Raw genomic sequence first — 15113 nt, forward strand, 5'->3', positions numbered from 1 at the left:
AGGCTCTAATGCCCATTAAGTAGCATCGTCTTAACCCACTGCCCACTTACTGAGTCGAGGTAATAGCCGTGACTTGTGGCTTATGAGAAATACACAGGACGTGCTCCATTAACAGTGTCATGGAAAACGCTTTCCTTTGTGGCTTTCTTCTCCTGAAACCACTTGATTTCTCTTTTAAAAGAAAAAAAAATTTATTAAAGTGTAGTTGATTTACAACGTTATGTTAATTTCTGCTGTACAGGAAAGTGATTCAGTTATACATATGTATGTTCTTTTTTCATATTCTTTTCCATGTGGTTTATCACAGGATATTGAATATAGTTCCCTGTGCTCATACAGTCGGACCTTGTTCATCCATCCTATATACACTAGTTTGCACCTGCTAACCCCAAACTCCCAATCCCTCCCTCCCCCACCCCGTTCCCCTCGGCAACCACCAGTCTGTCCTCTGTGTCTGTGAGTCTGTTTCTGTTTCGTAGACAAGTTCATTTGTGTCGTATTTTAGATTCCACACGTAAGTGGTAGGTAATTAACGTTGCTCTGGTTGCAGGTGAGCACGTCACCTTAGAGGCAGGATGCTGTGTGGGGCCCGTGGTTATACGTGGCCTGGCTCTTTCTGTTACCCACGCCCTGGTTGATGGAGCAGAGCACCAAAGCACCATCAGTCTTACACTGCCAGGTTGTTCAGATGTACAGATACAGACACAGAACGTTTTTATAGCAGAAAAAAAACTGTAGAAGAAATTTACAATTATTCTTCCGCCCCTACACCTGGTCGTTGTTGGCCTGTCTGCCCTCGGAATCTTAGAATAGGAAGAACCTTCTGTCGTCAGGTTCCTCTCTCTACACTTTACAAACATCTATGGTAAATATATTCATCAAAGCCACATTTTCTACTATGCTAGCAAATACTATGTGTGTTATCGGAAACACTTTTACCAAATAGGAACGACTAGAATGTAGTTAAACGGGAAAGCAAACTTCAGAGGGTTTCCCAAAGGCTGTGTGATTGCAGGACAGACCCACTGGGGGCCTCTACAGTATTCCGACTCGCTCTGTGTGATTTACAGAGACGCCACACTAGGAGTCCTTTAAATCGTGAACCCCTTCAATGATGGCAGGCGGTTATGACTTCGCAAGAATGTACCTGTCGTATAAAATGAGACACACGCTGGCTATTAGTAAATTTTCCGACGGGGAAACAGTACTGCCTGTTCTCGAGTCCTGGTAATCCAGTTAGCACCATGATACCAGACTGGGCCTCACGCTGATACGCCATCTTTCAAGGAACCTAAGGATCCTGGGTTCTCAGTTGTTTAATCATAGCCGATAAACCATGCTGTGTTTCAGTCTAATTGAAAAAAAAAAAAAAAAAAGGGCACGCTAAGGCTTCAGCATTTAAAGTCGCTATTGTATTCTGCAACACTATACATAGTTTCCATTTGTATTTCCTCTTTTAAAACTTTCTATGCCATTTTAATAAGTTGAGGTCTTTTCCTGCACCTAGTCCTAGCCCAGCCACTTCGGGGGCTACATAAGATTCTTCAGAAATCGGGGTGAGCAGTTGCTGAGACCCGTTTCCTGTCCTGCCCACCAGGAGGGCACGGAAGCCCCCGGGGACACGCCTCGACCTCCCCACAGGTCCCGAGCCCCTGGGGAGTCTGTCTGCAGCCCCGACACGTACCCACGGGGCACAGGGTTTCCGATCCACGCACCAGGCAGCCTGCAGCTGCTCACAGAGGCCTTTGACCCGCCGTCAGGGAGCAGGTGTGTGCCAGGAGCCTGGGGTAGGCACCGACAGTGTCTCCCTCCCGGGGCAAAGGAAAGGAGACCAAGCTGAAGGGTGTGCTCTGAGGAGCTGTGGTGGTGGCTCTCGAAAAGGATTCCTCGTTTCATCTGCAGCATCGCCCAGGGATGTAGAGGTCTTATCACCCCCGTATTAAACGTGAGGGACCCAAGCCCCAGAGAGGCCGTGTAATCTGCCCAGGCTCACACAGTGAATATGGATAAGGCCAAGATTTGATCCAAGCTCTTTAGAATCCAAGTCAGGGGCTCCTTCCAGAGCTGCCCTTGATTTATGTGATAATTGAAGGTGTTTAGAGGTGAAAACAGTCTTGGGATCGTTGAATCTGGGGGAGAAACATTTCGATTGTCTTAGATCAGCACATCTCAAGCTTTAAATGTGTGCAGGAATCACTTGAGGGTCTTGTTGGAAAAGCATGTTCTGATTTGGTGGATCTGGGGTGGGGTGGAGAGGCTGCATTTCTGACAAGCCGCCTGGTGATGCCGATGTGGCCGGTCCACGGACCACAGGACCTTTGCACTGCAGGTTCTTCAGAGGAGAGGCTACTTATTGATCTGGTTTCCTCAGCACCTAGCCCCCATGTCTGAGGCATGACGGACACACAGATATTTGTGGAATACGTGCTACCGTGTTCTGAAGTCACACACGAGGACCCGGGGGTTCTGAAAACCCACTGTGTGCTGAGCAGACACTCTTGCTGGGGCTCCACTGGGCCCTCTTGGGAAAATGGAGGTGACTAGGAAGAAAAATGAGAGGTGCCACACGTCGAGCCCTTGCTGGGTACCAGTTACCGTGTTCCTCCCAAGAGCCTGGCGAGAGGGAGGCCAGCAGGGTCACCCTGTCTCACAGAGGATGGACCAGAGGCTCCGAGGGGCTCGGGGGCTTGTGCCCGGCCACACGCCGTGTGCTGAGCTGGGACTCGCACTGCGGACTCTGGGCTGCTGCTCACTAGAGAAATTAACACAGGACGTCAGGGCTGAGGCGTCCCACCTGCGGGGTGGAGGACGGGGCCTCACTGCAGCTCCCTGCCGTCGGCTGCGGCTCAGAGCCCGGCCCTTCATCAGCTTCCTTCACTCAGGATCTGAGCTTCCTCAGCATGGGGCATCGGCAGCCCTGGTGATGCTCTCTCTCCTCGGAGTTTCAGCCTTCAGGAGGTAACCGGCTTTCCGGTCTCCGTGATGTGGACTCCCACCTGCTCACGGACCCCGCAGGGCATCAGACTGGGCCGGGTCGTGTTTACATTGCTGTGAGCGAGAGATGTCAGCACGATTATTCTGTTGCCTCATGGGTTTGCCCACAGCTCTGCCGTGAGACCCGGTATCCCTGGACATACATTGATTTTGTTTGCACTCCTGGTGGAGTCTGAATTACATTCCTGACACCCGGAGTTCTGTCAACAGTATGCAGGCCGGGAAGGGCAGGTCTCTGTCCTGCTCGGAGGCCGGTGGGGCTCAGAAGGTCATTGCTGTTCTTCAGGCGGCCGATGTGGGCTTGTGAGCCCCGCGTCAGGTTGGAGGCCTCACTGCATCAGCCGTGTCCGCTCCTGCACTGGAGTTGACGCGCCAGAGGAGGGAGGGGCAGGGACGGTTGGGCAAGGCCACCGGGGCCACCAGGGGCACCTGCTCAGGGAGCGCGGCAGCAGGCACGTTCCTGCTCCCTCTCAGCTGTTCCAGCACCTGGAGCGTGAGGCCCCTGCATTTGGGCCTTTGCAGACGTCATCATGAAGTTCCCGATGAAATTAAAGTCTCTGTCCCGCTTTCTGACCCCTTTTCTCTCTGTGGCCGTCGGAAGAACGGAATAGAGGAGCACAGTCGGCGTTCCCGTCTTGAACTTCCTGATTATCTAAATATAGGCACAAACGAGAAGGCTTATCAAGTTGGAATCGTTCTTGGGCTGATGTTTGGAGGACAGGGCTGGTCCTGCGGTTGAGGGGGGTGAATGTAACCCACGTGGTTACGTCCTGGCTCCTCACAAGTCTGTCTGAAAACTCCTTCCACCCTTTGCCAGCGGGGAGGCCAGCTGAGGTCTCCTTCAGGTTTTGTTTCTCTGGAGCATCTGTGTTTCCAGTGGTCCCAGGTTCACGCGTCTTTCCCGCCACCTCGCACGTGCGCTGTCACTAGGGCCCTAGTACAACTGCCTTAAATGCTTCCAGCCTTGAAGCAAAAGAGTTGGGCCATCCTTCCCCCATGTTTTAGTGCCTCTGCTTAGATGGGTTCACTCAGTTCATCCGAGCTGGCACTCAAGCCCCAGGGTTTGATCTCTCTACGAATGGGTTATTTTGATCAGAGAAAAGCGTCACCTAACAGCCCAGCATGTGATGAACACGATCGGGCTTCACTTCTTCCTTCCTTCTACCATAATGCTGAGTGCACAGCTCGTGCCGAGTGCGGGACCGGGCCTGGGGCCGCGGAGGCGGCTGACGGGCTCCTTCTGCAAACGCAGACCTCCCCAGCAGAGCCGGCTGCAAGCAGCTCACTCAGTAACTGTGCGTGAGGGGCTCCTGCGCCTGGGGAGGGTGGGTGATTCCTCGAGAGCCTCCTCTGCTGCTAAAGAAGTAATCCACGTCTCCCCCCAAGGGCTGGGGCCGCTCTGGCCATACACAACAGCTCTCGAGAGCCTTCTCCACCTCCTGCCATCTCCCTGGGAGCCAGAGCTGCCCTTGCTCAGATCTGCTGGACCCCCTCATTAAGAACAGGGCCAGAGCCAGAGTCTTTGCCGTTCGGCTCAGGGCTGCCTTTCCAGCTGCTGACCGGCAACCGGCGCCTCCCCGGCAGGTGGATTTCAGCCTGTGGGGAAGCCCACACCTGCTCCAGCGCCTCCACGGGCTCCCCCACCAGCCCAGATGCCCCGTGTGGTCCCCTTGCCTTGTCTCCTCTGCACCTTTCACCTCTGACCTGAGACTCTAACTCCCCGTGAGAGTACCGAGGGGTGGTCTTTACGCTGCATGAGTCTAGTGGATGAGAACTCCTTGGGGTAACTCACAGGTCACGACCCAGGAATCTTCAGGTGCAAAGAGCACTGTGGGCTTCGTGGGAAACCAGATGCTCTTACGTCACCATTCTTCATGAGTCCAGCTCTTTACCTAAAAAAAAAACCAACCCTCTGTTCTTCTTACTGAGCCTTTTAAAGTAGCAATAACTCATCCCCATGGCCTGCCATTAAGCAGTTGTTCTCCAGAGGACACGCTCTCCCTTCCTGCATGGGTTTCTGCAGATTAATCTCAAGTTGGAAAATCTGCAGATAAGGAAAGCGTCAGCACACAGTTTATTTCTTTTATTACACTAACTGTCACAAAGCCCCGTTTTCCCCAAGAAGTTAACCTTTCCATCCCTGGGTGAGAATTAACCCTCCCTTTGCCAGAGTCCTGTGACTTGATTCTCGGTTAAAGACATAAAGAGTCGGGCTTCCCTGGTGGCACAGTGGTTAAGAATCCGCCTGCCAGGGGCTTCCCTGGTGGCGCAGTGGTTGAGAGTCCACCTGCCGATGCAGGGGACACGGGTTCGTGTCCCGGTCCGGGAGGATCCCGCGTGCCGCGGAGCGGCTGGGCCCGTGAGCCATGGCCGCTGAACCTGTGTGTCCGGAGCCTGCGCTCCGCAACGGGAGAGGCCACAACAGTGAGAGGCCTGCGTACCACAAAAAAAAAAAAAAAAAAAAAAAAAAAAAAAGAATCCGCCTGCCAATGCAGGGGACATGGGTTCGAGCCCTGGACCGGGAAGATCCCACATGCTGCGGAGCAACTAAGCCTGTGGGCCACAACCATTGAGCTTGCACTCTAGAGCCCGCGAGCCACAACTACTGAGCCCGCGCGCCTAGAGCCCGTGCTCCACAACAAGAGAAACCACCGCAATGAGAAGCCTGCGCACCGCAGTGAAGGGTAGCCCCTGCTCGCCGCAACTAGAGAAAGCCCGCGCACAGCAACAACCAATGCAGCCCAAAAATTATTTATTTATTTATTTATTTATTTATTTTAAAAGAAGACATAGAGAGTCGTCTTGTGATGAGTACGGGCAACTCTTTGCTCCTTTGAAAATGTTGCCGTTAGGGTGAGTATAGCCACGGAGGTAGGGAGAGATGCTTCATCACCCTGGTTCCCTCTCTCGCCCCATCCCATCCCCACACAGTATCCAGCTCAGCCACAGTTTTCTGTCACTTTTTTCCCTGGGAGAATGACTGATGGTTTTCACGTGTGTGCTTGTTGTTTAGAAAGCCAAGCTCGGCCCTGCTGGCAACAAAGTCATTAGTCCTGACAGGAGACAGCCTTCCAACAACCTCGACAGAGTGAAACTCACCGACTTCAACTTCCTCATGGTGCTGGGCAAGGGCAGCTTCGGGAAGGTAAGAGAGCCGGGTCCACGACGAGGCCGGGCTTTGGCAGAGGACGTTGGGGTCAGTCCTGTTCTCCCCGAGGATTCCAGAGCAACCCTTTAGATTCCCTGTGCTCTGCACACGTTTCTCAGTGGTTTCCCACTTCCATTTCATTAAAAACAACTGTATCCAAAAAGCCACACGAGGCTCCTGGTGTGTCTCCGTTTCTGGGTGCATGACGGAGTGGGTTCTCCAGAATGTTGGACGAGTAGTTTTCACAACTAAAAATTAAATGTCCAGGCTTCCCTGGTGGCGCAGCGGTTGAGAGTCCGCCTGCCGATGCAGGGGACACGGGTTCGTGCCCCGGTCCGGGAAGATCCCACATGCCGCGGAGCGGCTGGGCCCGTGAGCCATGGCCGCTGAGCCTGTGCGTCCGGAGCCTGTGCTCCGCAGCGGGAGAGGCCACAGCAGTGAGAGGCCCGCGTACCGCAAAAAAAAAAAAAAAAAAAAAAAAAAATTAAATGTTGACTCATAGTAAGCAAACGTAATCATTAACAGATGCTGAGCTGGGTTTCTTCAGTGGTCGGCCTGTGTACCTACGTTTGCTTCTCTGGCCCCATATCTCATGATAGATCCAGGCACTGATTTTGATCCTGCCCCCTTTTTTCTGGACTTGGCTCCTGACTTGTGAGAAGTGTACAAAGGTCAGTCACATTTCTGCTCTGAGGATGCTCCTGTAATAGGTGCCTGACACAAGACTCCTGCAGAGAATGTCGAGTATCCCTTTCAGCGGCTGCAGTGGCGCCCTCGTGTGGCAACAGCCCACAAGGAGTATAAACCTCGGCAGCGTAGAAACCAGGCAGCCTGAGGAATTTCCTGTGCGGCGACGAGCAGTGTTTCAAAACCGGCACACGGGGTGGAGCTTTATTAACATAGACGAGTCTGCACGCACGGCCTGAGCGGCTCCCCGCCCCCATGCCGGCCGTGTGCCGGGAGCGTTCAGGTTGCCCTCGGTCTGCCCGCAGGTGATGCTGGCGGACAGGAAGGGGACGGAGGAGCTGTACGCCATTAAGATATTGAAGAAGGACGTGGTGATCCAGGACGACGATGTGGAGTGCACCCTGGTGGAGAAGCGGGTGCTGGCCCTGCCGGACAAGCCCCCGTTCCTGACGCAGCTGCACTCCTGCTTCCAGACGGTGGTAAGGGCCCTTGGGAGCTGCCCCCAACCGCACAGGGTCCTCGGAGTCCGAGCCAGCCTTCCGCCTGGGAAGAGGCTGGGAACAGACGAAGCGTGGGGACCTCTCAGCCCCACGTCCTCCTCTGCCGAGCAGCCCGGGTACCACTGGCGGATTTGGGGCATCCCCCTCTGTGATGTGCCCTACTTAGAGAATTAGTGTTAGTTCCATTTAGTTCCGTGAATGCTTAGAGCAAAGGTTTCCTTAACACACACTGGGCAGTGTTAAGACTTAGAGAGACAAAACGGTAACTCACAGTCCTGGCTCATTAAGACCCCCGGTCCAGCTGTCACAGTATCAGGAGACCCGCCCTCGTGACAGAGTATGTTCTGGAATGCGCACAGCAGGGGGTGGCCGCCTGGCCTGTTTTGTATGGCCTGTGAGCTCTGAGAAAGGTTTAGACAAAGGACTGTTCTGTAACGTGCGAGCATTAGATGAAATTCTGATTTCAAGGTCCATGAATAGTTTTCTTGGGACACAGCCCTGCCCCTTCACTTACCCAGCATCTGCCGCTTTCATTCTGCAAAGGCAGAGCTGAGTAGTTACAAGACACACACAGAGCCTAAAATATTCACTGTCAGGCCCTTTACAGAAAATGTTTGCTGAGCCCTGCCGTATAGGTTAACTAAAGAGAGGACACAACAATCTCCAAAGCGCTAGTTAGCCGATCGTGGGACCCTGGCATGGTGCTTGCGAGTAACCTACAAGAAATAGAAACATTTAGATGGCACCACAGTGAGGCCATTCCCAAAGACGGGCTCTGCACGCCTCCGCGGCTGTCCTCCTGCAGACGTGGCTCAGCACTCAGTAGCCGTCGTGGCTACTAGCAGAGCAGCGCCCTGGAGCCTCGGGTGGACAGTGGGGCCACAGGGTCGGGCCGCGGCCACTGCGGGTCAGCCTACTGCCGGCAGCCGGCCGGCCCTCTGCTCCCAGCAACAGCTCCTAGGTAGCGCCAAGGGGGGAAGTTAGCGATACGCAGTGAAGAGAAAGAAACCCAGCCCAGATCCCGTAACCCTGGTGACACTGATTAAGCTCTGGAAAGCTACAAAGCAGAGAAATAAAATTGAGATGAAAGTTTGTAACAGGAAAGCGAGGGATTGAAGCGCCCAGAGCCGTTTCCCTGGCTGTTAGCAGCAGCTGCATCATTTTTCTTTCTTCCTGTGCACTGCTTTAATGTGTCATAACCTCTGTGAAATGGTGGTGTTTCCTGGAAGAGAGCAGAGGTCAGCTGTTACCTGTGCCGTGCAGTTACTTCCTCCTACACCCACTCAGTCTCCCCATGTGTCCCAGCGTGTTGTCCTCATAAATATGCAGATTTACTTAGTACTGGCCAGCACTTAGCATATCAGTGACAGAAAATGAAAAACGACACTTGGGCATAAAGAGAACATTGGGTTAACCTCTCCACGTACAGTCCCATCCCTCACAGTGAGCATCACTGAGCACGTGTAATTTACAAGCCCGACCTCACCACGAGCTTTGCTCTCAGGAGCATCTGGGTAAACACGTTACTTTACTGTGGCATTGCCTCCTAGACGTTGCGAACCAGAACACTGGTTAAAACGGAGTAATTGGCCCATATGGATCCTTCACGCCGTCCCTAACTTAGAAGTGTATTCTGCGTGTAGAAGAAGAGGGAAGGTTTGAGGCCGTTCCTCTGATTGGGAGCGGACAGGTTGACGTAACCCGTCGTTTCAGGGTTACGTCGTGACTCTGTGCGTCCCAAGGGCCTCACGCAATAGGGCTTATTATTCTTTATTTGGGGGAGAAAACCGTGACCGACTCTACTGGGCACACCCGCCAGTGTGGCCCACGTTTCACTAATGAGACAGCAGAGCACACTTGGGAGAGTGGAGGCCGCCACCCTGCCGCTGTCAGCCTGCTCACCTGTGTCAACCTTGGTCCTCAGGATCGGCTGTACTTCGTCATGGAATACGTCAATGGCGGGGACCTCATGTACCACATCCAGCAAGTAGGAAAATTTAAGGAACCGCAAGCAGTGTGAGTAGTTTGTATTGAGTCCCCGAACGTAGACCGCGCGGCACTCCCACCCGGGAGCCTCTGCTGGGGGGATCTGGAGGCGGGGCTGTGCCCGGTTTGGGGTGGAATACCATCACCTTCCCGGGGGCAGGTTGGTTGACAGGGTCCACCTAAACGTCTCCTCCGGAGCAGTTTATTCCACCTCCGGCAAGCTGGAGATGCAGGTGTATAGATGCCCTGTCACCCCATTCCACCCTTGTCGATCGAGCCGTTCACTCATTAATTGAACAAATAAAGGGGCTCTGGGTGATGGGCCGAGCAGAGGGCCTGGCTGGGGAACAAGAGAGCCTGGAAGGGGCCTCGGGGGGCCTGGCAGCATCAGGTGAAGTTTCCACGGGGCCCTGGCCAAGAGGAGATGGAAGGATGGCCGGCGGAGGCCGGGCAGGTGACAGTCTGTGTGGAGGACACAGGCTGGAGCCTAAGCCTAGCCGGTGCATGGAGAGACTTTCTGGAGGAAGAAAACCAGAACTTGGGGCCTGGGGGTGAGGAGAGAGAAGCCTCTCCAGGTGCTGCCCCTCTGTAGACTGGGGAGGGGCAGCCGTCCGGAGGAGCAGGTTGCAGGGGATCACTTAGGAGGTCTCAGTGGGATGCAGGCATCGGCGGCCCCAGAGAGAGATGTGGGCTCCAGGGAGAGACACAGAATCATCTATCTAGAGGCGAGGCTTTGAGACCTGAGGAATCACCCCATTTTCCAGGGGCCAGGAAGTCACGGGAAACTCACAGAAGCAAATCTAAACACACAGCTCTTTTGTCCCCGGAGTGAGGATGCCCAGTGCGCAGGTGCCCTGATGAATCGAGTGGGCAAACGTTAATCGGGTTCCGGCCGATGTTCAGTCTGAAAGATACAAGCCTGGGGCACTTCCGGCCCGTGCGGGGTGAGCCGGCCTGGGGAAGGCTCACTGGAGACAGAACGGGGCATTCTTGGGCAGATGCTCAAAACCGGAGGGGTGGGTGGCCCTGTCTCTCGTGTCGTTAGTTACAGAGCATTAAAATGCACAGGTTACAGAACAAAGCTTGACAACACAGAGCTGTAAAGAGCCACCTTCCATCATGAACTAACAGGCCGTCCCATTTACTACCGTTCCCTTGTATTTGTGCTGCTGGAAAGTTTTTCACTTTAAAAATACAGAAAAGCACGAAAAAATCATATGACAGTCACCTGTGACCCCCTTCTCCCTCCTCGGCCCCCGTCTCCTGCCAGCCCTCAGAGGTGCCCCTGCCCCCCGTTGCGGGTTTGATGGTGTTTCTCTGCTCGTGTAAACACGGGTGCTTATTGGAAGCCTCCCGGGCATGACATTTACATGGGCAGCACCTTGTGTCTTCTTAGACGTCAAGAACTCCTAAACGCTGTGCAAAGCTTAAAACCTCCTTCGGCACTCATTCGGAGTTTCAGATATTGACCCCTGAACAATTCTGAAGCGAAGGCAGTAACTGCTTTTTATTATGAATTATTTCAAAAAGTGCATCAGGGGGCTTCCCTGGCGGTCCAGTGGTTAAGACTCTGCGCTTCCAATGAAGGGGATGCAGATTCGATCCCTGGTCGGGGAACTAAGATCCCACGTGCCTCGCGGCCAATAAATAAATAAGTTTTTAAAAATTGTAAGAATATTGTAAGAATGAAAAATTAAAAAGGGTGCATGAGGTCTGAATCCTGGCGCTTGGGGTAGGGGTGAGGGGGTGAGTAAACCACCTGAGAGAGCATCACACCTTGTCCCTTGTCTTCAGGGCACAAGTGTATTTTCAAACACTAATGTATTGAATAGGAAAATGGAAATTTGCTCCAATCTACCATAGCCCTGACAGAACAGCCCACCAGACAGCCACTCTTTAAAAGATCGTATTCAGAATGTCCTTTAAGCAGTAATACCTGTCTACCTGCCCCAGACAAGAAGCGCTTATTGGGGACAGGTGATAAACCTGCTTCATCGATTTTACTGGCTGTGTCATTCCTTGGGGAAGTTGGAGGCAGAGGGTTGACGACACATGCAGGGCAGTGCTGAGCTCTGCTCGTCCAGGGTCTTCCGTTCTTCTGCCATTTCGCTGCCCGATCCTGAGGGTAAAAAGTATCCAGGAGGCCAACGAAAGCAAGCCAGACACCTGACAGGTGTTTTCTTTTGCAGGTTCTACGCAGCAGAGATTTCCATTGGGTTGTTCTTTCTTCATAAAAGAGGCATCATTTATAGGTGTGTATCGAAGCCCTGCTGGCTGCAGCACTGTGGAGGCTTTGCTGGACCTCTGGGCTCTGTGGGTGTGAGTTCTGTGATGGGGACTTAGAACATGGAGCGGACCCCCCCACACACACCACCACCACCACGCCCCGGGTCACGGAGACCTGTGGGGACCACCGTTCTTTCCACATCCTCCGGGCAAATCCGAACCACCTTCTGGTTTCCGGACCTCAGAAGATCGTTTATCTCATTTCTGCTTCTGCAAGAAAACATGCTTTTCTTTTCTTTGCCAGCTCCTTCCTCTGCCTTTGACTTGGCACAGAGGTGAGGGGCCAGTGAAAGCTGCATTTCTGTTGGGGATGCTCCGCAGAGGAACACGGGAGCCAGGAGGGGAAGGGGACAACTGCTGGATTCGGTTCCTCCCGCTGTTGGTTACAATGAAGGGAGAATGTTCTCCAGTATTAAGCGGAGAGTAATTAGAAGACCATACAGCACGGGGCAGAATGGAAGGGACGCGGGCGACCCAGCGAGGTTGTTCTGAGCCCGTGATTTGCACACCTGGCTGTGTGTCTGATCTCTCCGGGTGGGACACTAATAAACCGGTGACTGGGGTCGCCTCAGAGCTGCTCATTTGGGATCTGTGGTGATTCACCTGCACAGCCAAGGTCGGGAATCACTAGCTCAGCCGTTTAGTCATTCGTTCAGTCTGCATTTATTAAGTACCTGCTGCATGCTAGGCACTACACTGGGCTCTAGAGATGGAAAAATAAATAAGTCCTGATTCCCGGGCCCAGCACTCCCGTGACCGTAGTTAATGGGCCATTGGGACGCAGCCACTCACGGGCGCTTCTGTCTCACGAGCAGCAGAGCAAAGCATGTGACATTATGGGAAGGATGCTGATGCCACCCGCTTCTTTGCAGAGACCTGAAGTTAGATAACGTCATGCTGGATTCGGAGGGACATATCAAGATTGCGGACTTTGGGATGTGTAAGGAGCACATGATGGACGGGGTGACGACCAGGACCTTCTGCGGGACCCCGGATTACATCGCCCCGGAGGTAGGACCCCGACTGGCCTGGTTTTTTAGACCAAGGGCTTTCCAGCTACAGACACGGCCGCCTCGTAGGATGTAGAATCATCCCTGAATCACCAAGTCGATAATGTGGGGAATAAATAATACAGAAAAAGAAACCACGAGAGCTCCCCACGCAGAGTAAGGATACGCCTTGGTTCACGGAACTTTTGTCTTTGTTACACGTACGTGTGAAATGCATGCGTGGTAGAACGTATTTCTTACGCGGTCACCAGCAAACCAGCTTAAGAAACACTGTGGGGCAAAGAAGGGAGGATCTTGCTTGTGAGAGGGCTCTGCATGGAAACGCTGGGTCAAAGGTGGTCCCGGTGATGCCTCTTTAGCAAAATCAGAGTGATTTATTTTTTGTTTTGTTATGGTTTGTTTATTTTTTTATTGAAGTATAGTTTATTTATAATGCATTAGTTTCAGGTGTACAACAAAGTGATTCAGTTATATAAATGTGTATGTATCGATGTATACATATATATATATTCAGGTTCGTTCTCAGGTTTCCTTTCCATTACGTGTTATTACAAGATATTGAATGTAGTTCCTTGTGCTATACAGTAGGTCCTTGTTGTTTATCTCTTTTATATGCCGTAGTGTGTATACGTTAATCCCAGTCTCCTAATTTATCCCCCCCTTCCCCTTGGTGACCGTAAGTTTGGTTTCTGTGTCAGAAAATCAGTGATTGGTGCTTTCAGCAACACACCGCAGTGGATCATGGGAAGAGCACACCCACGTGGTTCTAAGCAAAGTGGCTCCAAGATTTGTGTGTTGACAGCAGTGGCCACGCTGCATTGTCTTCGTCATGACACATACTGAGTGGCTTTCTTCCTACTTTACAAAGCTTCCTACATGCCAGTGATTGGGTGGGTTAGAACCCTGGGTCGCTGTGTAGCCACCTTTCTGACCACGCCCCACCCTGTGGACGGCACCGTCCCTTCCCCACTGAGCTCCAGCAGGGAGCGGGTGGTGGATTCCACGGTAGGCCAACCTTCAGCTCTCGTGTTAGCTGTCGGGTGGCTTTGTGGTATTTATTCAGCATAGCGCCTCGTGCATTTATCTCCAAGGCAGTAGAAATAATCAAAAAGACACGCGATTGGAAATCCGACCAGTGTGAGCTGCACTCCTGACTTCATTATTTACAGGCTGTGGGAGCTCAGGCAAGTTTCTCAAACTGTCTGAGCCTCTGTTTCTACAGTGGCAAGTCAGGGATAATACTGTCCGCCCTGTAGAGTTGCTGAGGACTGAGGCGCCTAGTACAGTGTTTGCACCTGGCAGCCCTCGTTATACCCATTATTCCAAAAGGGAAGCTAATCTTTATCCCTTTGTTAAGGCTTTGTTTTGCCTGTTATATTCCTAGACAGTGTAGGAACACAGGCTTAGAACACTGACTTAGAAACTTAAATTCTGAATTACGTGGGCAAAGATGGGATGTTCTCTTGATACATAACCTACATAACCTCTTTCCCTGCAAACAACTCACACCTTAGTATCTCCATGCATATAATGAGCTTAAATCTTTTTCAAACGTGAAGGATAGAGAGATGGTACAGAAAAAAATGCAACCTCCGGATGCAGTATTTATTCTGAAGCCTTCTCCTGGCTGACACGTATTAAACAGGCTGTGATTGTTAGCTGTGCCCACTCTGTGTAACACCCACCAGTTGCTGTCAAAGCCTGGTGGCCGGGAATGGCAGCAGCTTGAGGAGTAAAGGTGGCTTTTGAACTTCATCAAGACCAGGTCCCTGCTGCTCAAACAGTTAGCTTCCTGTGTTCAGCGACACCTCAGCCGTCTGACGTCACCAGGGTGACGGCGTTCCACATAGATGACATTGTCCAAATAATTGAAGTTGGTTGCCTTTTTTTTCAAGGTTCCTCGCGGTGCTAATTTCATGTGGCTGCCGTAACAACCGCCAGCTTAGTGGATTAAAACAGCGCGAATTTATTATCTTACGGTTCTGGAGGTCAGAAGCCCAGAGCAGTCTCACTGGGCTAGCGCCAAACTGTCGGCGGGGCTGCACAGCCTCCAGCAGCTCTGGGAGAATCTGTGCCTGGTCCAGCCTCTGGGGCTTGTCTGCAGCCCTCGGCTCATGGGTCTTCTACATCTTCTGTGCCGGAAGCGTAGCATCTTGTAATCTCTCTCCCTCTCTTTTCTAGCCCTGGCCCTCCAGCCTCCCTCTCCTGAGGACCTTTGGGATTACATGGGGCTCACCCAGATAATGCAGGGTCATCTCCCCATCTCAAGGGGACATGCCTTGTCGGTCGCAAGGCAAGTTGGTCCTTCGTTCACTTGACTCACTTGCCACATCGGATTCTGAGCCTCTTGCAGTCTTCCAGAAGCCTGTCCTAGAAGACCCTGGCCATTGCTGTCTTCCTGGTCACTTTTTTGGGCCAACAGAGACTAGGCTGGCCTGGAAAAGACCCTTTGAACTGAGAAGTTGTTTGCCATTTAGGAGATCGCACCTGCATGGGGTTGGC

At 52.5% G+C, this 15113-nt stretch overlaps 1 protein-coding gene across 1 annotated transcript in view; it reads left to right on the top strand.

Moving 5' to 3' along the window:
• The window catches only part of PRKCA (protein kinase C alpha), a 368920-nt gene that overhangs the window by 315310 nt on the left and 38497 nt on the right, over nt 1-15113 (top strand). The window contains exons 9-13 of the mRNA XM_032616229.1: nt 6008-6139; nt 7135-7308; nt 9254-9345; nt 11505-11567; nt 12474-12612. Coding sequence (XP_032472120.1) covers nt 6008-6139; nt 7135-7308; nt 9254-9345; nt 11505-11567; nt 12474-12612 — 600 coding nt within the window. The remainder of the gene's footprint in view (nt 1-6007; nt 6140-7134; nt 7309-9253; nt 9346-11504; nt 11568-12473; nt 12613-15113) is intronic.

The sequence above is a fragment of the Phocoena sinus genome, chromosome 20 (genome assembly GCF_008692025.1).
Source record: "Phocoena sinus isolate mPhoSin1 chromosome 20, mPhoSin1.pri, whole genome shotgun sequence".
Classification (NCBI taxonomy): domain Eukaryota; kingdom Metazoa; phylum Chordata; class Mammalia; order Artiodactyla; family Phocoenidae; genus Phocoena; species Phocoena sinus.